General features: G+C 38.1%; 1 protein-coding gene across 1 annotated transcript in view; it reads right to left on the bottom strand.

The window, feature by feature from the left end:
* Positions 1–26,736, bottom strand: part of PRUNE2 (prune homolog 2 with BCH domain) — a 134,125-nt gene that overhangs the window by 26,470 nt on the left and 80,919 nt on the right. Inside the window, exons 7-9 of the mRNA XM_030467344.1 lie at positions 25,719–25,877; positions 18,176–24,689; positions 16,950–17,733 (exon numbers count right to left, since the gene is read on the bottom strand). Of these exons, the coding sequence (XP_030323204.1) occupies positions 16,950–17,733; positions 18,176–24,689; positions 25,719–25,877 (7,457 nt within the window). The remainder of the gene's footprint in view (positions 1–16,949; positions 17,734–18,175; positions 24,690–25,718; positions 25,878–26,736) is intronic.

Genomic DNA, 26,736 nt, shown 5'->3' with positions numbered 1-26,736 from the left:
CCCATCCCTACCCTGTAACACTGCCCTTATGCAAGCACAGAGACCAGAAAAGGAGCAAGAAGAACCTGAAGGACGTGACAGTACAGTATTTTCCTTGGAAGGTAGGAAAAAGCCCTTGGTGTTTACCTGGTGATACTTGTCCACTGGATCTCAGCACAGCTCCATCTGAAAGCCCCATTGGGCATAAGGAGAGTTAAGAGCTTTGCTAGGCCAGGGCCAGAGTATGAAACACCTTGTGCAAGCCCATCCTTTCTGCTGCCAGAGGCAATCTACTGATGGCTCTAACAGTGTTTTGATTGCTCCACCTGGAGGATGTCCAGCCTTTTTTGGACAAAATGAGAATGCTGTTCTTCAATACTATGAAGCAATAAAAGGCCTCTGAAGTGGAGCCTAAGGCAAATCTTTAGGCACGCCACAAGTAGAAATTTACATCAAGGAAGAATTGATCGAAAGTGTTTTCTTAAGTGATGTATTTCTATTTAGTTTCCAATTCCATTCTATAGAAATTTATGCAAGTTAAAAGCCAAAATAATATACCAGATAGTATACTCACAAAGAGTGATTTGCTTTCCTCCATCTCTACAGCCATTTCAGCACTCACCTCACTTCATATAAAGGAATAGCGAAATGCAATTTGTAATCACAACACTTGACACACCATTCAATTTTTGTGGACAGAAACTGTTTTGCTGTGTTGCATTTATATCCAAATACAGCACCTTTACTTTTCTTTCATATACTATATATGTGTGCTTAAAGCTTGTGGCTTGTGGTTGCTGTTTCACGTCTATTCAGAAAAACCTAGAGATTAGAAATTTGTAGACCCTTGCTACAACAGTATGCTTTAAAGTAACAGCAAGAACCTTACTTTCTGAAATCTTTCCTCTTGGACTCCTCAGAAAACCCAGAATACAGTCATTCTGCCCTTTGTTTTAAATAGAAGGTGGTACTAGATATAGGCTCAACACCGTAAACTGTTATAACTGAGGTCTGTTATTTCAGAGACCTTCAGTATTAATGGAATAACAACAAATCCCAATTTCATGTCTACGTGTTTGCATTTCAACACTTTTTAACCACGTAGCATGGGTAAAAATCTGTGAGGTCAGAGAATTCTCAGGGGTACTTCAGTATCAACTGTGTCTATAGCCAAAAGGAGATTCTATAGGAAATAAAGCATTAGTATATAAAGGTGAGAAATAAAACATGACAAAATATGGGCTTTAGTTTGAAGAAATTTTGATGAAAACACACACAAAGAAAGAGAGGAAAAAGTCAGGAACGTTAGTCCAAAAAAAAACAAACCAACCAACTGGATTGTACACAAAGATAAGAAGAAACTCACCAGCAAATGCAGACACTAAGTACTTCCTAAGACTAGTCCTTTGCTACAAAGCTCCCAGACAATAATAAAAAATTTCTAAAGTTGCCTAGTCAGAGATATAGGACACTATATTGTGAATTTTTTAGGTTCAGCAAAATAAATGATCCCTAAACTATAGGTGAGATGCAACAATGCAGGATTCAGTCAGAGACTGAATCAGCCAGAGAGTATCAGCCAGAGACTTCAAATACATCTATCTACCAAGAAAATAAGCATATTGGAAAAAATACACTCTAGGATATCTAAGACTAGAAAACAGTCATTACTTTTACTCAAAAAATCAGTAAAATAATCATTTTGTATACAGGTGACTGTAAAAATGGATTAATTTTATAACCTCCTGAGACCTGCATCTAGCAATCATATGTTAGTACACTAAATTAACTGTGGTTCCCTTGCTATTTATTTGGCAGCTCTTAATCACAAATGAGTTCAGGAAAAATCTATAGACTGAGCACTGGAATTTATGCATAGCATGAGACTTTTATTCCCATCTCTACGTGCAAACCAAGATGTGAAAAAAAAAATATATCTCTGTGGTTCCTTGTTTGTGTCAAAAGCTTTATTAATCAAGCACCTGTGCAAATGTTAGCAAATCATTGTCATACCACTGCACAGTAGAAAAACACATGCTGATATTCCCATTTTACTGGAAATCACGTCACTCACTTTCTTAACAGAAATAAACATTGCACAGAATAAAACATTGCTAAAAATTAGTAAAAGTCATAACTTCCTACTTTTTGACACGTCACTCTTCAGATTTAAAGCTTCTTTTACAGTCTACACTGTTATTTGATGTTTCACATGTGGTGATTTTTCACTCCTTCTCAGCATCAAAGTTGGATGAAAAAGTTAGGCATGTCTATATGAGGTAATATTGTGTAGAAAAATCCTGTATTCTATACAGAAGATTTAAATTGTTTGAATTCCAGTATGTTAACTGAAAATGTGTTAAAATTTTTGCTTGGAGACACTGAATGAAATTTTAACCATTCCTTATGAAAATGTTTCCTAGTCTCCAGTCAATCTTAGTGCCTGTTTATCTAGCCATCCTGTTCCTTTTTCCTCTTCTTCACTATATTGTAAGCTCCAATTTTTTTTTCAAGCAGTAGCAGTAGAGTTTCCTGTCTGTTCTTATCAGTTTAAGGCTGCTAAAAAATAAAAGCTTCTATTCTGAAGTGCATGCTGCTGCTTTCACTGCTGCTAGGCAGCCGCAGACTGTCTGTCCTGACTCCTTGCCAGCTTCCCTCCTCAGAGTCAGATCACAAGAGAAGCAGGCAAAGCTTGTGTGATGCAAAGGGAGTGATGCAAGGAACCATGGGGGGGACAAATACAAGCAAACAGATTGTTAATCTAAATAAGTGGGACACACTAGGCTATTTCAGCAACCTTACACGTTTGCCCACAGATGAGGACAGCTTATGGAAAGAATCCAGGGCTCCAGGCTTCTTCAATTATCTGTGACTTCCAGCAGCTTGAAATAAAAAGGAATCTCAATATAGAATGAGAGAAAGTGGATTTAAGTCCCAAACCTACATGTCTTGTTGAAAAGGGGTCTTAGGGATGCAAGCCAGGCTGACACTGCCTACAGCAGATCCCAGAGTCCTCAACAGTCTCTTCCTAGAGTGTTGTGACCCACAGGTCATTCAACAAGAAAGACAGTGCAACATACCTTATCTTGACTTTTCTGCATCCCCAAGCATTATTAACTGTGAAACATTCAAATGCTTCTCCAGACACAGGAGAATCTGTCCTTTCTGAGGCTTTGCATAGCTGCTAAGCACAGAAGTATTGGGTGTTTCTTTTGAGTTAAAGATAAGGAATTATTTATTGGTACAGAAGAGAAGCTCCAAACTTGACTTTGAGAGTGTCCATTAATCATGAATTCCTCATACATGATGCCTAACAACCTTCACACTTTTTTCTGACTCATATAGCTCTTTAATATGTCTTCTATATGCCACTACTGATCCTCATGACTAGATGACAGTGAGAAGGACTGGTATAGCCAGAACCAAGTGGCTTCACTTTGGTTTGCAGAAAAAGAACAAATTAGACAGACAGATGTCAGATGAGAAGGAGATGTGTGGCTCAAGCAGCTCCTAGAGACCTGCTCTGCACCACACAACTACTCCATGGTATGAACAGAGACAGGAGACAGAGTTATCTGACTGTACCCATTAAATAGCATTGTCTCCAACTATGCCTCCTACAGTGGAGTGTAGAACCTGCTAGGCACTCCCTGGCATTACCATTTTAATAATATTCTCTTAACTCGGTACTTTGTATGCAAAACAGGTAGCAAGCAACACGTTCTCAGGGAGAATGTTATAACAAACAACTTGATATCTATTGCTGTGCTTTGGCATTGCATTCACACACCACCATATGGTCTTGCCCTCAGAGTAGGGGCTCTCTGTTACACACCTAGCTCAGTGCTGACTAATCTTTTCTGAGATGGTGGAAAATTACTGAATTGACAACAGCAAGTTGGGGAGCCTGCACGATGGCTGCTTTTCCATCAATGCAGGAAGATTACAAGGTCTGGTAATGAGCTATGTAGTTTCAGAGCAGTATTAGCATTTTATTAGCATTTGGAAGGCTTGTTTAAACTTATTTGCTCTCTTTCCTCATAATAAACGTTGTTAATATTCTAAAAATAGCTTTTAGATGATCTGTTAATCAACAACCACTGTCAAGCAAACACCACAAATGCACTGGAACAAGGTATTGCCAGCAGAGAAAGTAGAAGATAAATGAATCGCATCTAAAATATCCTCCAGAAAAACCTTTTTTTTTTTTTTTTTTTTTTTTTTAAACTGTATTATTGAAAGCTTACTAAAATGCCAGGTCTCATCTGGGACCTGATTCCCACCTTCCAATTCCATTGAGCAATTTTTCCTTGGGAAGATTCCCGTTTTGTTTTCCTCCCTTTAAGACCAGTTTTCCTTCCAGCATGTGTGGTTTACAGTGACCATTTTCCTGCCATGTTGTGCTGTCAAGACCATCCATTAGAATACCTGCAGCTCCAAATGATACAATTGGCACAAGAAGAGCACTTGAAAAACAGCACACACCTCATAGTCAGTGCAGCCATCTGCACTTTGAGGAAGCATGATAATACTTTGAGAGTAGTTAATGGGGTATATGTTGTAGGATAAGAAGCCAAAAATATTTTTGTACTTTTCTGTACATCTTTGTACATTTTGTGTGGTGTTTAGGGATAATTTTCAGAGCTGCCAACTGTAACAACTCACTTAACATCAAGACCTACACATTCATAGCACTTTTATTGATCTATCCATTAAAGCATTAAGATTTTTCTAGCACTCCTCTGATTTCAAGTTTAGCTTCTCCACAGTTTACAATATACTGAAAGTCAGAACAATATTTTTTTACTGCTGTGTGAGTTCTATCCTTTCCTCCCCTCACAATGCTTTTTCTCTGGTCTTATTTACGACTTCATTCCTCGAACTTCTCAAACAACTCTCTTCCTTCAGTTCCTTAAATCTTGTGAATCTACCAATTTTCTCTTTTCTTCTCAGTACAGTGAAATTTCTATCTTTTCCATGTTTAATGTAACTATGATTTCACAATTTATGATGTTCAATTTTATTACAATTAAGATTCATATCTCACCTACTTCAATAAACCTACAAATAACTAACAGCTGCCTTTTCCCTGCCTTGATTATGACTGAGCTTAATAAAAGGCTCTAAAAAGACAGTGATGTTAAATGTCAGTCAATTAAAGCTGCAGTTGTAAGAGGCACAATAGATTGCAGCAGAATTTAAGTGACAGTGCAGAAAGTGGAGCAGGAATGTTAAGGGGTAGATTAAAATGGAAGTAATTCAATGGGTGTAAATTGGTAAACTGAAAATTTTTCATCTATACTGGGTGATCTGCAGCTTGGGAAAAATAGAGGAAAAGCCCAACTATGAGCCAAAGAACATGCCTAGTCAAGGCACGCAGCCTCTAATGAAGCAGTAAAACTGTCACTAAACAAGGCAGTCCTGAAGGCTGCTGGCATTGGCAAGGAGGTGTTCAGAACAGGAAAGACTGTCTGGCCCCACAGCAGGAAAGTCTAAAAAGGCAAGTGCACAGGAAGATGGGACACAGGGCTACCAGCTATCTATCTTCAGCAGCAAAACCCCCTAACTGTGTTGGAAGGGTGACAGAAGAAGTAAGAAGATAAAGAGCAGGGCAAGTGCATGAGAGAGGAGAATGTCAGACACAGCAAAAATGCTGTGAAAGAATCAGAGTGACAGGAAATGCCAGACTGAAGAAGTGTTGTTAAGGAACAAGGTGAGTAGATGGGGCTCCCCTCTTCCCCACGTAGCATAGCTCTCTCCTCATACATTATAGCTTGGGAAGTACAAGGGCAAGGTTAGCTATACGCTCTACTGCTTTAGACAAGCAGACAAAGGTATATCCTGCTGGGTTCCTGTCCTTCAGACAGCTCGTTGGAGTTTGCTGCCAGTGTTTTTTGCTAAGGAGACTGATCTTGCTCTTGTAAGACACAATCAGCTTTCACCTGGTAACCTGAAATAATGAATTGACTATTTTTGCTGCTCACTACTTTTCAAGCTGCAATGGCCACAGAGGAGACTGCAGTCTTGTGTATATGCTAAGAACTAATGAGAAATATCTGAACGAGATAATTCATAAAGTCCCACAAAGACTAAGCCATTTCTTTCAGTGTCAAAAGGGAAAAACAAGTAGATAAACTAAGAAATTTTTCAAGCAACTGGACTGTCACTTCCATTCTCTCCTCAGCCTCATTTGCTGTTGCAGTAGCACCATATTTTTCTGCGTATTTGTGCAGGGGCTGCTAGGAAGTGCCTCCAGTCCTGAAAACACTATAGTGATAAAAATAACTTCATCAATATTCACAAATGCTGACAAAATTTATTCCCACTTACACATTTTTTCTTGTTAAGTTGGAGAGATGCATCTTTAGCAAGAACAAATACTTGTGGCTTAAAGATTGATACTTTTTTTCCTCTGCCTTTTTCTACAGATATATCATAAACTGTTAAATAATACTGCTCTCCTGTTACTGCTGAATACTACAGAGATGCTACAAAACTACAATAGACTGCTTGCAGCAGGATCCAAATTTTTAAATTAGTGAATCTATGCAAAAGCTAGACTTGCCTTTATCTACACAAATTTTCTATAAAATTGTCCAGATTTATGCAGAGCCACATAACAGCCTATCAAAAACAGGAATAAAAAAAGCTGTTGTAGACTTTAGCATTCCCCTGTCCTACAAGAGACAGAGTGAAAAGCATGGATGAGAGCAGTGGGAGGAACACAGCAGCTCTGGTTAAAAGTGTTTTGGAAAGGTAAGAATGAGTGTCTGCTGCTCCTTGCCTCACCTCCCACAGTTCCTTACTGTGTTGCTACAGCTGTGTGCATCCTTCCTTTCTCAACACAGCTTTGTTTTCCAAGAGTATTAGTAGAGGCAAGTGCAGAAATGACATCTCTGCCTGCCCCCCACCTACTCAGAATCAGTCTGGCTAAATATATGTACCTGGCTTGCCTACATTTCCTTTCAGTGTTGCTCTAAGTAGGTAATACTTAGACATTCTATACATTTTCAATGCCTCCTGTACACCAACCACTATGACTTTTTTGCTCACCACACTTAACACGGAAGATTGTTTTCATTCCTTCATTACAGACAGAAAAGCAAGCAACTGAATGGAGCTAAACCGAGCTCCTATAATTATATTGAAACAAAAATAGTGCCTATATAAGCCAACTTTAGCAATACCTTTTCAGTTCTCCTAACACTGCAATGATTTCTACATCCTTGATGAGTTAACCTTCAAAGATTATATATTATGTTCACCGCAACATTTTAAGAGGACATTGCAAAAAATTTAAAAACCATATGCTTCATTCAATCGCAAAAAACCTGAGAACAATACCATTGTCAAACAGTCTACAATTACAGCTATCCCAAACAATTGCTATGCCATTAATTAAACAATCTTAAAACAAGTTATCCTCCAACAATGCCCAACGTTTGTTCCCTTTTTTTCCCACCATAGCCTCAAAGCTAGGCAAAGAAGCTGAAAATAATCTAGCATTCTAGGTGCCTGTGCAGTGAAGTTTTGTTTCCTAATTACAAATACTGTGCCTGAGCTCAGACAAAAGAAATCCCATTGAACTGATGTAAGCGTTTCTCACAAGGAGCTGCAACAGAATTAAAATACAGCTGCCTGCTTCTCAGTAATGAGGTCCTGGGTGCTTTACATCCTGCTGACAAACATTTCCCGATTTTCTGTTTAACGTAACTGCAACAATAAAGCTTTTAATCAGAAACCTTTCTACATAGCAGCCTCTCAGAGTAAAGAGATGCTTACCTTCTAAAGAGTTGAAGAGGCCTTTCTACTGCAAAAATAATAAAAATGCTTTACTGCTGCACTTCAGCATCCCTTTTTTCAGTAGCAGTTTACTAGGAATACAGATCCTCCACCATTTTCTTGTCACGTGGCTAGTGGTTCTGCTAAATAAGGGTGATCACCTGCCTTCAGAGAGCTGGCTGTATGAACCAGCAGCTTTGGTTAAAGGAGCACTTAAATGAATGCAGAGCTGTGCTTTGGCTGTGAAGATGATTTTTTTTTTTTCATGTTCCCTGTGGAGCTTTGTTGGAGCATCACCAAACTTTGATACGGCAAGTCAGCTGCCTGTAGTGAAATGCTCCCTACTGTTTCATTTCAGAGCCTGAGGAAACCTTGTGATGAGAGATTGCATGACAAAAGTTCTTAGGGATTAAACCCATATCGGCCTCATTTCTGTTTGCATCTGTGATTATAGAGTACATGCATATTCAAATATGCTTTACATAATTTGTTCCATTTGCAATTCAGCTGTGTGAATGCGTATGTAAATTAAAAAAAAAAAAAACCAACAACCAAATAACCACTAGTTCGGAAGTCAGACTGAATTCTGGGAAGCATTGCTAATGGCCTTTGTTCCTGACTCCATTTCTTAGGGGTTTGCTTGAAGGAAGAATATTTCTTTGTGTTCAGTGCAGTACCACAGTAACCTTTTATAAAAGCCTTTTGGGGAAAGGGTCCCTAGAAGATCCGGGTCTCTCTCCAAATGCAAGCCAGATTTAAGTTCTATTCCTTTACAATCCTTCAGAAACAAAACAGCAAGGTAACAGGCCCTGGGACAGCCAAACCTTCAGCTAGTTTCTCCCTTTACACTGCAACTTCGTCCTTGAAGATAAGTGAGGACTGGAGAGGCTTTCACATCATATGCTAGGCCATAAGCAGTCCAACCCATCAAAAGTCTAATATAATTTTCATTTGTCATTACAGCTCCACACACACCTACAGCACAGTGTAAATATAAGTCACGGTGTAAATATAAATTCAATGGCTCTCACCTTGTTTTTCATGCTATTAGTAATCCTACATGTAAAGTTCTTATTACATGTTGCAGGTCTCCTGAGAAATCAGTCTCCAGCTGCTATTATAAAGAACAACAGACCAACACCAAGCATTAAAAAAAAATTAAAAATCAACACCAAAAGGAAAACATATTTCTAAAGAGGACTGCTACAGATGTTATCTTTGATGCTGTCACATGGCTGTACATAGTATTTCCAATGATGGGGGTATTTTTAAGCACTTTTCCAACTGGGCATTCTTTAATTTGATTTGATATCAGAAGTCCTGACACCCAGAAGCTGTATCCAGGAGATACGATATACAACATCTTTGAGATTTTTGGGCACCCTGCTGGGACACACTCAGCTAACTGGGGCTCAGTGTCAAACCCAAGTCTGCATCAACAGGGTTAAGTTTCAGAGCTCATTGATGTTTTAGGCTGGAATCTCATGTTCTTGATCTCATTGATCAGAATAAATTATATTGTGGACTAGTACAGGAAATCACTGGATTTTTAATAGAGGGGGAGTTTTTCATGTGACCAGTAAACTGTACCAACATAGCCCAGGTCTGCCATCAGCCCAACCTCACAATTTAAGGTAAACTATGGGACCACATGTGAATAACAGTAACTAGATTTTTTTTTCATCTTTTAAAATTGTTTTTCAGTCACTGAAATGTTGTTCTCTTCTTATTAAAAGGTTTTTATGAAGTACTTTGTATCTGGTATGTAATATTAATGCTGTTTTTATAAAAACAGGATCATCACCATATTGGCTGCTGCTATTGCTTAGCAGCTGGCTTTGCAATGGAAAACTGGGTTTTTAGTTTTAATTACTTTTCAACCTCCAGATGGTGACAAAGAAATCTGAATCACCCCAAAACTGATAAAAAAAAGATGGTTGTCATGACTTCATAGGCCAAATGAAGTAAAGAGTAAGAAACACTATTGCTAAAGTTGATCCTAAAAGAGTACATATTGTTACTTCTATCAATAAAAAAGGCTAGAAGCGAGACTCACTGACATTAAAGTAGATGATTACAAAATTAAAGAAAATAATAAAATGTTTTAATGAATTTACAACAATGCTGCTCTGCTCTGAGTCTGGCACAGGAATTCTTCTATTTTCATAGAAGTAACATCTTCACAAAGACTAATAGATAACATAGAGCTTCTAATTCATGTGTATTTCTATAATAATTATAATGGTATGATAGATAATAATGCAAAATACATTCATTATATAATGTCCCACCCTTAACACTAATGAACATTGAAATTTCAAGTTCTGAGCCAGCAATGTTGAAGAATACTTGCTCAAACCAATCTAAACATTTAGATTAGTTTCAATTTGCCTTTTTACTTGTGAAGCATGGCTTTAACTTTCATTTGCAGAGAATTTCCTGAAAGTAACCTTCTCATTCGCTTAAATGTTTGTGTTTAACCTTTAAAGCATGCTCCTTCTCTACAGTCAATTGTCACACTTCTAGCTGCCAACTGGAGACCTGAGTTAATTTCCTTTTGAAGTCCATAATCTTGCAGTTCAGCAGAACTGAAACAGCATGCCTAGTCACCAGAGTTCCTGGAACTGCTTTCCAGCAAATGTGGCCAATTAATAAACAATCTTGACAGGAATAAAAGATGACAGCCCCATGGGTATGCAAGCAAAAAAAGGAAACAGAGGCATCCGAAGGGAAGTAAAGGTTACTTTGCAGAATGTGGCCTCCTAAACTTGCAACAGATTTTCAATCCTTTAGGCTTCCTACATATGGCAACCCATTTTGCCCATTAAAGAAGTAAATACATGAAGGCTCCCTAATTCATTGCCTAACACTAGCTTTGGGGTCACAGTACAGATATCTTGAGAAAATGCTGGGAGAAACCCTTGATCCAATAGAGTCAATGAATTTTTTTCCCCTGGTTCAATTCTGTCAGTGATTGAGTTCAGTGCTGGACATTGATATCGCACTTGAATCATTAAGCCTTTGATATATCTGAGGTGTATTTTGCTAAAACACATAGATATCAGAGTAGTCTTAGAACCTTTATTAATCTTGAAATAGTCAGATTTTTCTTTCATTATATTTAATTATCTTTATTCACTGTAAATCACAATATGATGAAAACAGGCTTTTCTATTAAAAATTGACTGGATTCCTTACAGTACTGGGCATATTTAATAGCCAGCAGTACAGCAATAGCCAAAGAGTAGTATTTTGAACAGAAGCAGTGGAGGAACAATTTTTTCCAAAAAGGAACTAGACAAGTGAACAGAAAAGCCGGATTCCTGCTTCTTTGAGAACATGGTATCAGAAAGATAAATTAAACTTCCTTTGTGGAGGCCTCCTTCTATTAGGTACATAAATCTTCACACTTGTTCAAATGAAATTGCCTTCCACTCACTGTTGCCACCATTTTTTCAGGTTCTCTCCCAAACCTTCCAGACATAAGTGTTCTTAGCCTTACTGCTCCCACTTCCTCTGATTCCAGGAGTAAATACATAATTTCATACTATTTTCCTCAATTCTTTCTAACTTTCCTATGAAGGAAATGGATAATCTTTCCCTACTGCAAAGGCAGGAAAAGAACATGGATGATGTGGTATACACAGCCACTCATACTCCCTGAGCAGTGTGCCAGGGGGTAAAAGCTGCCATAGGCAACTTCAGAGTTCTCTCTCTGCCTTCTGACCACTGCGTTATCATTGAGCTTCAGACAGCTCTGTAAGACAGGACAGCTTCTGTCAGGAAGAAAATTATCTCCAGTCTTCATAAATTTTACAGCCAGAACATCTCCAGCCACAGCAGAAACAGTGAAGTATCCTATCCATTCTACCCAACATTTGTACAGTACTCCATTAATTCTTTTTAAATGTAGCTGTTCACATATAGAAAGCCATACAAAAATCTATTTTCTTTCTGGAAAAATTGACATTAATAATGTGCTATCAAGAGATTTTGTACTTTTTTATGACGCCAAAAGGACCTCTGGTATTGGTTTATAACTGAAAAAGTTTTTATTTTCTATTCAGTGTTTTAATGCTGCCAGACATTTTCATAATTTTCTTCTCTTCCAGCTGCTGCTTTTGGTGGCAGAAGAAAAATAGGACAGGAGTGAAGAGCTTTACCACCAATCACATCCTTTCTTAAAACCTACCCCAACAGCCTGGAGTGTTGCTATGCTTGATATTGGGATGAAGGGCACAGTGACCTACAAACGTAATAATTTTTTTTTTTTTACACTCTCGGTTTCAAAGCCTTAATTCCCTCTTCTAAAAACCAGTCTGTTTTCTCAGACAAAGTGACAGACATTTTCTGGATAAGAGCAGAAAATAATACAGACTGAATCCTTTACTAACCCTCATTCCACTACTAGGGGAACCTACTTCAGCACTGCATGCAATCATGAACTTCAGTTTTGTCTAAACAAAGAATAATTGCAAATTCAGAAAGGGGTTGGAAGGCAGTTACCAAGCAAATGCCTCCATGACCTTTGGACTACAAATTTAATTGTCTGCTGGTTGGGATGTCCCCATTATGTGTTTGAGTACAAACAGTGACTTTCTTTATTCTTCTGAAATACTGTGTTTGTGCCATACGTAAATATATGAAGGTAAAAATAAGGAACCTTAATTCTCTATCCTGGCAAGAGGTATATGAAACAACAGCCAGCAGGCCACAGGAAAGGCTTTCTTATGGGAAGCAAAGACTGCAATACAGAACCACGTGGGTGGAGGAGCCCCTTCAAAGGACACTTAAACAGAAATAGGCATTACAGTTCAGAATAGAAACTTAATTGCCTAAAGCAATAATAGTTGACAAAATAAAATGAGCAAAGAACATAATTCACATTCAGTGTATAGCTATCCAGACACACCTTCAGATTAAGAGTGCCCAATTTTCTAATTCCAAGCATGCTTACTTAAGAGTTAGATAAGAAATAGACTATTAAGTCAAGGCAAACACTTCATTTAGTGAATAATCCAAGCAATTTTCTTGAGTCATAATTTTGACCTTTCAAGAAGTACCAGAATTCAGACAGAAGGACTCTTCTGAGAGATGTGTATTAGTTAGCTAGACTGGTTCAGCTGTACCAGAGCCTATTTCAAAGATGCAAATCTTTAGTGAACCATCAGGCCAGCCAGAAACTGTATTGCAACAATAACAAGATAAAAATTTCTTCTCTTAAGTGATACCACCAGTGTATCTGTGCTAACTTCCCATAGGCTGTATCACATTGTTTTATCACATTGTTCTGCTGTATCACATTGTTTTAAACTTCGTCATCCAAGAACAACAGGTTTAATTTCAGGTTTAAAAGCTGCACACTGAACCATGCTCTAAGAAGGCATGTGAATTTTTAAACCTGTCAGTGAAATGAATTAGAAAGCACTTCTAATTACACATTTCTGCCACATCAGTTGCTGTTTATTCAGCTGTTTATTTAAGAGGCTTAATGAAACTGACATCTAATCTAGAAATAATTATTTAAGTATGCATTTTGTCCTTTCTACTGTGTTTTTGTGTATGTTTTCTTTGGTTTCAAAGAAATCAAGGCTTCCATACTGTGCACACGCATAGGGACATCTGCATGTGTCTCTGCTGTGCCCCAAGAAGTCTTAAGTCCCCATCTAACTGGCCAATGACATAAGTTTATCACTGGTTTATTGAACAGCAGCTGCCAAGCACAGGGCAAACTACTGGCCAAACAGCACCACAAAAGCAATCTCTACTAGATATGAAATCCTTACACAAGGGTAACATTTTAATAGCATTAATGTTGGAAAGAACTTCCATAAGATTTCAAACCTTGTCAACAGAAAAGTCAACAACAAAACACAAAAACAAAGTAGATGCTACTATTTCTATGCTTTCATAAAAATATGTCAATGAAGATGCTTCCTTATGTTTCTTTACTTCTCTGGGTATCAGTATCACTGATGTTGAGGACAGAGAGACAGAGACTGCTAATAAAAAACTTCTGAGTCAGGTAAGAAAAATTCCTAGCATGGAAACTATTGTGGAAGCATATAGTGACTATGTATATATATATATATATATACACATCTATAGCTATGAATATAAATAAGGTTACTGTATACAAAGAACTATCATACCATGCAGGATATACCATATTCCATTGTGAATTTAAGTTTTCACTGTAAACACTCTTGTATTAAGATGGTCCAATTTAGGACTTTACTGTGGGAATCAGTCTCAGAGAATATACTAAGCTAATATTATAAGAATATATAAGAATATATAGGCATATAGTAAGCTAATATTAAAAATATACTAAGTACAACAAAAGTACTACATTTGAACAAACTACTGCTGTGTACAAGATCCAAACTTTTACTTTAGAGACCTACAGAAATTCTGAAAAAATAGCATAGTTCTTTTCAAAGTGGGTGTAATGATTCATAGCAATAAGATGTTAAAAACTGCTATAAAATCCACAGCCACAGGAATGATTTTCAGAGTGCTAGTTTAAGTTCAAAAATCATATTCTCTCCTTGAGGTATCTAAGACTCTTACTGCTTCACAGTTATCAAGTCCATTGTGCTGATTTATAAAAAAAATATTTCAAATCAGACACCTATACCCCTTCTCTTTTACTCTCCTAGAACATTGTGGGCATGTATGCATGGAAAATCAAATCCCAGGATTCTGCCTTCATGTAATTAATCAGTGGGACTTAAGTAGGGTCAGCATCTGGCTGTTTTTAATTTAAAATGCTTTATGGGAGACAGAGGAGTTGACAGCTGCTTTTTTCATGTCAGATTTGCAAGCCTGCAACTAGCCAGCACCTTCAAACAACACTTTCTTTTTCATGCCCAATTCACCATTTATTGTGAGCAGAGGTGCCGGGTAATTTTTGACCTAGAATTCTCACTCAGAATTACTTTTCTGCCAAAAAACCCCCAGTTTCTTCACTGATATTAGTTGGGTTTGAAGAACTCCCAGTAAAACCCTGCAAAGACTTCGGAGCAAGATGGCTTACAGGGTGTGGACTAGTTCTAAAGATCAAACCACCTCAAAGTCAAAGACATTTAGTTTTCCTAGATCTGCAAATCCTAAGACACCCTTCCACACACTAATGTGGATTTGAAACAGCTGCTTCGGGATTTTGCTTGTTTTACTTCTTCCAAATTTCTCTTTTGCAGGAAGTTCCAAAACTTCTACTTTTCTTTCTGAAATGGTAGTTAGAAATTTGTAGGACTCAAGGAACAAATATATGTGAACTGGCTCTACTTTTGGTAATTTCAAGGTCAAGTACTCAGCATGTGGTTTACTTCAGACAAGTACAGAACTGAGGAGTTCACATATTCTTCTAACCCTTCCTGAAATTTTACTTTCTTGAGGGTAGTAAATGCTAACTTGCATCAATAAAAGCTGCCATTGCACTACCAAAACAGAGCTTCTCTCATCTCATATTCTTCTGAGTGCAGTCTGCCTTGTTAGATCAAAGCAATTTCAGCCAGGGGCAATGTGTGAGGGCAAATTATGTACTGCTTATACTACTGAAAATCTTATCTGTCAAGAAAACCTAAGTTCTATACAATGCTTAAGTTTAAGCCTGCAAGTAACATAATTATATTCCAGAGTTTCTGTGGCTGGGGTTTGAATTTAGAGTGAAACCAACACATATATATTAAAAACAGCTCAGCTATTACAGTGTCTGACCCCGTGGTAACAACACATGCTTTGAAAAATGTGTGACAATGTTTAGAGGGAAGATATTTTAACATCACGAGGAAGCTAAATCACAGCTATTGAACCATTCATTCTTGAAAACTTAATAAAATGTGGTCTGTTTGAAGTGGGGAGGAAGGGCAGCAAAAGGCTGTGCTCTCCTGTCACAGGTGATTTGTACATGCTGTTATCAGGGTTATATCGTCATGCTCATGCATGCCACCTCCAAAGGGAGAAAAAGCCTACTACTAAAACTGCAAAATTGTTAGCAACAATTTTTAAAAAAATACAGTTTAAAGTAAAATAGAAGCCAATTAAAAATTCATAATAGAGGCTGTGAATGTTGTGTGCGTTCTGGACTGAACTGACTAGTGCTTGGGAAAAAAAGTACGGTTCACACAGACAGTATGTTTGCACAGTTCACACCACATATATTCTTTTGGATAACCACTGCTTGAAAGGTGTAAAAAGTACAAAGCAGTTTCACCCCCTAGTTTTACTTGTGCTGGGAAGATTCTTTTACTACTTGTAAGAATTTAACTGGATAACCAGAATTCCAGGTTCCTTTTTGTAAACCTGCAGCATGTCAGCTGCATATGCCCAGGAGAAACAAGGTCAGACTGCTACATTTGCATCTGTGGGGCTACCCTAGAAGTCCTCTGCAGCAGTTACAACCTCTGGGTTATCAAAGAGCAGTCAACAAGAATAAGCACCCTATCCAAAATGCTACAGTAAATGAAGTCAAGAAAAGGGTCATCTCTCTCTCCATCTGGTGAAATAGTAGAGAGACAGCAGGCAGTACTAATGCAGCCAGCAAAGAAGCTGCACCTCCACCCAAAGGCAGCTGCATATAAACTCCCTCAACGTCCAGTACAGTCTGAACAGAGAGAAATGCTGCTCTGACCTGACTACAACTTGGAAATAACCACCAAGACCATAATTTTACATCATACTTTTCTTTCTTCTATAAGCAGCACCTTTTTCTGACTCTGGGTCTCAACTCCCTCTTCTCTTCCCCCCAGCAGTTCTGCAGTAAGTAGAGACAGCACTTCACCATGATCCCTCCATAATCTCACTATGGGCAGTGTGTCTCACTGGCAACACCATCAGTACCTGGCTTTGGCATGTGTTTCCTGGCCACATCTGTTTCAGCTTTAAAGATAGGTTATGAAGTTTATGGGAGTTCATAGAAGGAAGAGGGACTTACTCCTGCAAGAGGACAGCCTTACAAGTTTCCTACATTGCAGAACAATCATAATTTGGCTCATATCAAGTAACCAAAACCCAAGACTGTTTTCAGAAAGGGAGAAAGCGATCCTTAAATCATGTAAATGAATTACAATTAGTACTTCAAACTTGGAAGTCCTGCTATCTACTCATAATGTCATACACTTCAATAACATCGTTAACAATTGAGCAGAAAGCTCTTGGGAGGAAACAAGTCAGTTTTTCCTTACCCTGATTTTTGACTCAGTTCTCTTTCAGTGTTGAGAAGCACCATTTCCTCCTTGATTTCCTGTTCTGTTTCTATGTTATTTCTGAGTCTCTGTTGAGAATTTACTTCCCATGAATCATCACCACCAACTGTTTTCAACACATTGGTTTCTGCAGTGCCCAAATTCTTGTCCTCAGCAGGTGCACTTTCTGAAGAAAAGTCCTCACGTTCAAAAGGTTTCTGAAGGGGAGTTTCTACCTGAATTTCTATCTGAGTGTCAAGAATCAATGCCTGTGCTACCACAGCTGCAGGTTCTTCTCCAGAATTTCTTGAACCTGATTTTGGCACCTCTGACTTGGCAGAAGCTTCTTCAGGTGATTCGTCACTGGCTTCATTTTGGCCCAGTATAATCCAGCCCTCATCTGGCCCACAGCTTTCCTGTGCTTGCTTTTCATCATCCAGTTTTTGAGGCACAAGAGAAGAACTTTTCTCTTCTAAGTGAACAGAGTCCCATTCAGTCCCAGAAACAGAGTAATCTTCCATTTCATTTGTAATGGAGATTGGCTGAAAGGTATCCAAGGAACCCTGTGAAAAGCCTCCAGGAGATTCTGTTTCTTCCACAGTATCTTTTGTTGAAGGTGACTTTTCTTCCTCGGTAACAAGGATGTAATCCATATCCAGTGAAGCTGGATCTTGGTGCACTTGCATCCTCACATCCTTCTTACCGTCTGTACTTCTCAGTTCAGAGCAGTCAGAGGAAATACTCAGCTTATTCTGCCTACCAAGCATGGAGTCAGTGCCAGTGTCTAAAAAAACAGGCAAAAAGAAACGCCTTTTAGTTTTTGAATTACTATTTCAGTCTCCATTATTTCTTTAAATTAGCACAGTGACATAACCCTCTGCTCAGTTTGCTTTATTCTGTTAATGTGTACTGGAGTTTTATAACATCATCATTACTGTTAAGGATTATACATTAACAGTGCAATCATTCCTAAGGAACAAATCACTCACTGTCCACATGCTAGGCCCTGTACAAAACAGAGAAATAATGTTTCTATTTCAATATTTAAAAGCTTTAAATCTGTCTAGAGAGGTGATGCTAGAGGCCTTCCCAAAGTAGAGTTCTGTACATCAGGGGAACACACAAACTTCATATCTGACTGAAACCCTCAACCTTATCACTAATGCTACAGACATTTCCTTCTTTCTTTGTCCTATGAACTTGCCCTGGAAGGCAGGTTTGCTTACCATCGGGTGATCTTTTATCTCCACCTGGTGGTGAGTCGAGATCGGTTGTTTCTGCTTCAGATTTTCCCGTCAGAACTTTGGAAGTTCTCACAGTTACTTCAGCCTCGGAAAGTGAAGGTACTGATGTGTGATTTTCTTGAAGGCACGCTGTGGAGGTCTCAGGCACCTGATCTTTACTGCTGCGGTCTTTGGCCATGAAGATGTCTTCTGCAACTTCCAAAGGAGCTGAGAGTGGTAATGGTTTCTCCAAAGAAACAGTGTCACAGAATGGCTGCTGTGACAAGTGTTCATCCTGTGCACACTCCCCGCTGCCAGACAGCTCAGCATCAAAAGATACATAGGAGGATGGGACACACAGAACTGGTGATTGGTCACTGGGCTTTTCCTTAAGCACAGCAACAGCATTTTCTATTATATCTGTGGATTCTTTTGCTGTGTCATCAACCATCTGATAAGTTGAATCACATTCATGGCCTTCATTACCACTAGGAAGAAAGGATTCAGGGAAGAATATGGGTTCATCCTTTGATTCGCCTTCTGCTGCTTCACTGCCTACTATCCCCAGTATGTTCATTCCACTACATGGGCTCCCTGGGACATTAGTCACTAATACATTCCTGACGTTATGTTCTATCCCTATGAATCTGTGTGTCTCAGATTCATCCACACATTCTTCAGACATGTCTAGCTCATCACCAGTTATTGCTGTATGGTCAATATCAGAATATTTTTCAGCTTCAGCCAAAGCACTACGTTCTTTTAAGCTTTGTTTTGACGTGTCAGGTAGAGTGATATCTGTGGGAGCCAAATGCATTTGAGCCGTATCAGTTGGTGCTCCTTGATGGCTTGCAGGACTTTCCTGGAAGGTATCTTTCAGTTCTAAGGACATCACTTCTAAAACTTCATTGGTAATTCCAGCTGCCTCAACTACATCAGTAACAAGTTTATTTTCTAGACCATGTTCTTCCAAAACCAGAAATTCAGGGGGCTCCTGATTATTAGAAGAGATTAACTGATACAATTCGTCAGTCTTTTCTTGTCCATAATCCTGGGGACTACTGCTTTCAGACTGTATCTCCATCTTCTGCATTACTGACTGACATTTTGGATCAAAATCTGCCTCTTTACTCATATTTGAACATGTCTGAATCAGCTGACTGCCTTCAGGCTCCACCCCAATCTGAGAAGAAGGAATCAAGGCATGTTTAGCTTCATATTCCTGGCACACATCAGGACTGCTTGATGCCTCTGAATTATTGTCTTGGTCACAGTGACTTAATATATCAGGATTTTCACCATCTGATTTTAAAGTGACAATCTGCTCAGCATTAGTCCACAGGTCAGGTTCCACTGAAAACAGGTGATTATTTTCTCGTGCTTTATCCTGTAAGATATCTGGGATAAGTGCAGTTTGGGGAGCTAACAGACTCCACCCTGGACTTGACTTCTCTGCCATTTCAGGGAGCAAGTTTCCTACAGTGAAAGCCCCTGGCAGGGAGTTTTGCACTTCTAAGCTTTCATAGGTGTCCTGCTGTTGTTCTTGAGGGATGAGATTTGCATTTCCCTCATTATCTTTTGGTGGATCCAGTACAGTGATTTCTTGAGCTGATGTATTTGGTATACCTTGTTCCTCATCTGAAAAAGGATTCTGAAGAGTTGGATGATTTTCATCATTTGTAGAAAAGAACTGCTCTTTCAAGTCCCTTTCATCTTTATCCAGTATGAAAGAATCAAGTTGTTTGAAGTCTACCACATCTTGAATTATCTGACTATCAGGAATATTCATAGGATGTACTAGTCTTTCATGTTCTCCACCTGCAGGCTGATTTCCATCATCATTTACACTGGTGAAAAGTGTTTCTTGTAGTTCTTTATCTTGTGAAGGTGATCCCCAAGAGTCCTCCTTAGCATTTGTTAACTGGTTTGTTTCAGAGTGACTTGAAACAGAATACTGAACTTCTAATTGCTTTTCCTCATCAGGTTGTGAATTCTGCCAGTCTGAATTGTCATCTGGAAAACCCAGTGTTCCCACTGTGGATTTATGACCAGTTTTTAAATCAGCTTCCAATGACATATTCCACATATCTACAGATTTTGAAGAATACTTTTCTTCATCACCAACAGCAAAAGTTGGTGTAGCATCTTCTTTCATTTGATTAAAACATGAGTCTTCTCTGCTACCTGGTTTTTCACTGAAAATACTCACCTGAGCTTTTTTCTGAAGTGTTTCCAAATTACCTAAATATTCAGAAGTCTCATTATACTTCACTATAGTCAAGTCTTCCTGCAGTACTTTCCTAGATTTACTTGTTTCAGAATTTTCATTAGGGATGACAACCTGGAACTCCTCTCTCACCTTAGCTTCTGTGTTTAAATTATCTCCTTTTGCTTCATGACTTGTTGTATTGGACTGAGGAAAATTCCCTCCAATTTCAGATGCCTTGTGCTGTTTGTTTTCATATGTGGAATCTTCATTAATCACTTCTGGGCATGCCTCTGAATTCTCTGAATCTTCATTTATGTCAGGACTTGATAAAGAAGATACAGTATCATCATCATCATCTACATGGGCATTCCAAAAATCTAAGCTTCTAGGAACTTTGTTCTGTTCAGCACTTGTTTCAACGCCTTCAGATTCATTGTCCAATTCATTCTTTTTACAAGCATCTTCAAGATTTTTATTATTTTTAATATCCCACACACCCATAGATCTTTTGTGATGACTGGCAACTGGGAGGTCTCCCCAGACATTCACAGATGCATCACTTAAATCAGGACTTGTTCCACTTGAGTGTACATAATCATTTATTGAATCACTCCACACATTATCTCCTTCCAAATAACTTTTGATCTGTATACTCTTTGAAATGCTACTTGTGGTGTTTGCCATTTCAAGGACTTCACTTGCTTCAGGACTTGTTCCAGGAGAGTGCAAATCTTCATATGGCTGTAAATTCCAAGTAGTTTGGGGAAAACTGTCATGAGGCACTACACATATTTCTTCAGAAATATTATTAGCAAGTTCTAAATTTTCAAAATTTTCATTTTTCCCAGAACTGATTTCATGTGAAAACGAACTTCCCACTACAGACATATCTGTCATGTCAGGAACACTGACATATCCAGAAGGACTCTCCATAAACTCATCTGGGAAAGACTTTTCATGAGTTCTGTTCAGTTCTGAGCTATTTTTAAAAGATTCAGAATCACAAATGCCTGGATACTTAGGCAACATTTCATGTACGTCCTCTTTCACTTCTCCCAGCACTTCTTGTGGTTCATTCATCAAAGGAATTGATGTGGCTAGGAAACCAACACTCTTTCCAGAGTCATTCCAGGTGCCTGGGCTTCTCAACAGTTTAGAATAATTATCTTCAGGATCACCATTATCCTTATAAGAACTTTCAGAGATACTTCCCATCTCAGGACTTGATGTATCCTTTGTCACTGTAGTCTCCTCTTCAGCTTTCTCAGAAAGCAGCTCTGATGTTTCACTATAATTGTAATTTTTTGGTCTGGAGTTTTTAACAGTTTTGTAATTTCTGCCTTCCTCAGAAGCACTTGAAGAAGATTCCACATTATTCTGTGATAAGTCTTCCCTCTCCTCCTGACAAACTGGATTACTTCCATTGGAAAATGACTCATTCGTTGTGATTAGTGCTTCCAAACTAGCACTATTCCTCATTTTTTCTGGAGAGCTGGGAACTTGAGTTGCTGATCTATTTTCTTCTGAATCTGCATTACATGAAGATTCACTGTCCTCTTGAACTGGTTTATCATAAATGTCTCTAATCATTTGCTGTCCACTTGTCTCATCTGTTCTCTTATATTCCTCTTTTCCTTCCTGAGAGATGGCAATGGCACTGTGCCAGCCTTCTTCACAACTCTGATCACTCTGTATTGTCCATGAATTCAGATGCTGTACTGAATCCTCCTGATTGTTCAGCTTTTCACCAACATTAGCAGTGTTTTGTAAAGCACTCCTATTAGGCATCTCACTCCCTAAGTCACATATTTTCATATCCACACCATTCCCAGTGTCTGAAGTTGGCATAGATATGTCTGTGTCTTCTGCAGTAACACTGCTCACTGTTTCTACATTTTTGGCTGCAGCTTGTATAGTATTTAATTTGTTCTGTGGTGGTGATAAGTCATTCACTGTTTGATTGTATACTGGTGTTACTCTTCTGTTTTCAGATGTAGAAAAAATATTTTCACTAGTCTGTATCTCAGTTGAAAAGCCTTTATTAGCTGCTTGTTCTGAATTAAGGAAAGGTTTAGCAGTGGCAGAAAAATCAGTAATTTCAGAATATCTTTCCTTTAACTGGGTAACATTATTTAGAGGAGTGTTCCAGATGTCTGTGTTTCCAACACTTGTAAAAGGCATGTTGCTAGTAGATATAGGTTCCTCATTTGGTTTCTCAAGTACTTTTGGTTCATCCAAATTTGGGCTTATCAATTTATCAGTAACTGCTTCTTCATCAAAATTTTTGTTCTCATTTTCTCTTTCATCTTCCACATATGTAGGTGATACATATGAATCGGATGTTGAATAATTGGTGTCTGGTGGAGAAACAACTAAATCTTCACCTGTATTTGGTGAACTAAGGTTGGAGGGTTTATACAAGAAGGTGTCCTCCCATGGCACCACTACTCCTGTTGCTTCTTTCCTAGTGTTTTTATCATACATATCCCAGGTCTCTATAGTTTCAAATTGTTTTGGTCTATGTTTAGGGTCACCAAATACACTTTGTTCTTCTGTTTCCAGGCTGGAATTATTTTGCATATTTTTGAAAATAGAATTTATATTTTCAGATTTTCCATATTCTTCTACTGAATAATATCTTTCTTTATCCCAGGCTTCTGGAGATACTTGAATAGGTGGATTTTTAGTGTCATTGTCCATTATGATTTCTGAGGAATCCAATAAATTAGTTTTTGTTAAAGCCCATTCTCCAGGAATATTCACTGGGTTTTTTCCTCTATCCAGTACAGGCACGTTCCATACATTTTCTGACGATCCAGCAGTATCTCCTGCATCAAACTTCGCCCAGACTTTGTAAGATTCTCCAGCTACCTGACTACCTTTCTCTTCTCCAGTACCCCATGCATCTGGCATCACAGATGTTTTCTGAGTGATCTTCCATGGGTCAGTAAAGCTCTCTGGTTCTTTCTTCGTCTCATCTAACAAGGCAGGTTGCAAATGTGAATGTTCAATGTTTTTCTCTTGATTCTCATGGTTCCAATCATCTTGATTAAACTTAACGTCCCACAGGCCTGCTCTCATGAATTCCATTTGCTTTGGCTGTTTTTGGAGAAATACAGAATCTGAGGCTCTTCTCTCAACATGTTCTCGTAGCAAGGGACTTTCCTTACAATCTTTCCATAAGACAGGGCTCTGAAATACAGACTCCTGCTCACTCGAACTCCATGTATCAGCATTTCTGGACTCTAGGTCAAAGCCATCCCACCAGCTTCCACATCTCACGCGAGACTGAGAATAATTTGTGCCATCTATTTCATTAATTTTTTTAATGACATCTTGTGGGAAAAATAAAGACTGCCCATTATCTAATGGTGAAGTTTCTACGAGACTGTTCATAGGAGTTGGTGGAATTCTTGAGTCAGCAGATTTTAACATTTCGGGTGAAGAAGACTCATCTGCCACTACATCAATTAAACTTGAAGTTTTCTCACACCTTTCTCCTAGGTTCTCATCAAATTCAGCTACATTGTCTCCATCAGATGTTGTCATAAGTAAGTCAGATGAATAATTTGCTGCATCACTTTCCATCAGGTTTGCTTCATCAAGTTCTTTCTGTACAGTGAGATGCTGTCCTTCTGATGAGTCACTATTAAGGAAATAGTCATCTGCTGGGGAGCAATCCACAGAATGAGAAGATGACTCAGATGGAGCTGTAACTGCAGGTGCCAGATCAAAATTGAAAAGATCAAAGTTATCACTATTGTCTCTAGCCTGAGGGTTTTGTTCTTCAGCTATTGCTCCTTCAGGAATAGGGCTACAGGAATCAAAACCAGGCAGAAGACTGTGATGGGAAGCAGCACCTTCTGTAACAGGGCTATCATCACTAAGGAAAACAGAACTCTCCTTGGAAGACCGGCTGCTTCTAATGGTAGCCAATCCACTGTCTGGACTCACAAGGTCTACATTAACATCAACATGGGCTTGGATGGATCCATTTAGATCTTGAGGATTTTCTATAAAATTAGCAGAATTGGACTGTGGTTCTACATCAGAACCATATAACTCCATAATACCAGAAGATCCCTGTGAAAGTGGAGCACTCCCAGCAACAGCTTCAGTAGAGGAAGTTCTGCTGTTGGATACCATTTCTGGTTGTCTTCTATTTATAACTTCCTTAACTAGAAGAAGAATTTGATCACAGGTCACCAAAGAATTTTCTTGATGATAAATGAGAATTTGGTCACATCCACATTCTAGAGGATCCAGCTCCAAACAAGGATTCTGACATTCTTCTAGTTCACAGCAGATCTGTTGAAAAACAGATGTTTCAGAAGACACTGCAATGATGGGCATCAGGGCACATATTGATGACTTGACTGTGTAACACATCCATACCTATTTTTTCTATTAATCTATTTCACAGAATGTTAGGGGTTAGAAGGGACCTTGAGAGATCATCGAGTCCAACCTCTGGATCTTTGCCATTTTGCTGTAAAAGCCTTATTATGAACCCTAAATAGATACTGTATTGAACGATAAGATCAATGCAAAATATGCATTATATAATTAGTCTGAATATTTACATGACATTATAACACTTCACATTTAAGTTATTTTTTTTATTAGCAAAAGAAAATACAAATACAAGTTTATTTGTTTCCCTAAGAAATCTGAGTAAAATGCGTAAGGGTATATAAAAAAGTATTTCTAGAATGGGACAATTAGATTCATAAGACAAAGATATTGAATATATATTACATACACTGAATATATTTCAAATATATTGACCTTGAAGGCAAGAGAGTAATTTATCCACCTATACCTAAAATCAGAAGTTTTTAAGACTGAAAAAGAGGTTGAGAAAATTTCTCCCATTTGGGGACAAATGTTGTTTAAAAAAAAAAAAAAAAAAAGGCCAGCCCTTGGCTTCATTTGAGAGCTTACATACTGTTACAATAATACACATACAGATCAGTCAGATTAGTTATGGTCATTACCATTTGCGTTTGCTTCTCACTCACTGCCAAAGAGTCATTTGTGTAAATGGCTATACAAAACCAAAAACTTAACTGAAAAAATCTTGTCTCTGCATTTCTTGTAACGATGTACTTTTTCTTTTGGACTGGTCTGAAACAATCATAAGTATCACAGTCTTTCATTTTGCATCATACAAGTAATGCAGTCATTTCAATAGCTACTCAGTCACCAGTCAAAACTCATGCTACTTCTTGACCCCACTGAATTATTCAGCACTTAGGTATATGGTACTTTAAAAACAGTTTTAATTTTTTTTTTTTTCAGAAAAGACATTATTAGAGTCTTCTTCCAAGTACTTACCTGATTGCCTAGCTCTAAGTTTTCCGAGTATACTGCTATCTGTCGTTTTGTTTGCTTCTCATCTAACAAACAGTTGGCCAAAATGACAAGTACATCAAACCCATATTTATCTGTGAATGTTTTCAGATCACCAACGAGACTCCTGTGTAACATGCAGTCCTGAAATATAATAATAAATTAAAAGAAACGTCAGCATGTTATCTTTGCTCTTTTCATCCAAATATGTAGTGGAAACATGAATAAGTTAATGAGCCAGAAATGTTAATAAGTATCAATGTCTGTAACTTGCAACAGAATTCCATTCCGTTTGTCAAAACAGCTATGTGCTAAAAAAAAAACAACAAACCAAGAACCTGTCTCACACCACAGTAATGGAATTTTATTTCTGAAGAACTCTAATATACTAAACGTAGGCTTTGCCTTCTTGAAATTGCTGCTGAAACAAAATTCTTACTTGTTCCAGCAACTTGCCTTTGCAAAGTTGCTTAAAGTTACTGGGCTACTGCTATTTTTTGAGGGTTTTTTTTTTCCTGACAAAAAAATTTAGGAAATTTTTCATATCAATATTTCATTTAAAATCAAATGTTAAAACAATTATCCTAAAGTGAGAAATCAGGCACTCAGAAGGAAATTATATGTGCTAAATTAATTTTGCAGCCCTTTACATGTATGATGCTACATGATTGCATACAATTTTACCATTAATTATTCCTTTAGATTCCCTTATTTCCGCTCTTTGAATTCTGTGCAAGTCTTGAAAACAATAACCTCACAAAATAAGGACAAAGTAAAGCAAATTAGTTTTAAAAGATCTTTGTGTCAATAAGAATGCTTCTTTTCACACACATGCCTTACCAAATACACAGAGGAGGTAAACACTGCATTTATTATTCCTAGTCTCATTTACATTTGGGCTAGTCCAAGGCTGAAGTCTCTAGATTTTGCAACATAAACCATAAATCCCTCTTTCTCACTCAGTGACAATATGCACATAACTTACATGTCTCAATATAGCAAG

This window comes from Calypte anna, chromosome Z, assembly GCF_003957555.1.
Source record: "Calypte anna isolate BGI_N300 chromosome Z, bCalAnn1_v1.p, whole genome shotgun sequence".
In the NCBI taxonomy this organism is placed as follows: Eukaryota; Metazoa; Chordata; class Aves; order Apodiformes; family Trochilidae; genus Calypte; species Calypte anna.
Note: the sequence above shows the minus strand (reverse complement) of the source record. Positions and strands in the feature narration are given on the sequence as shown.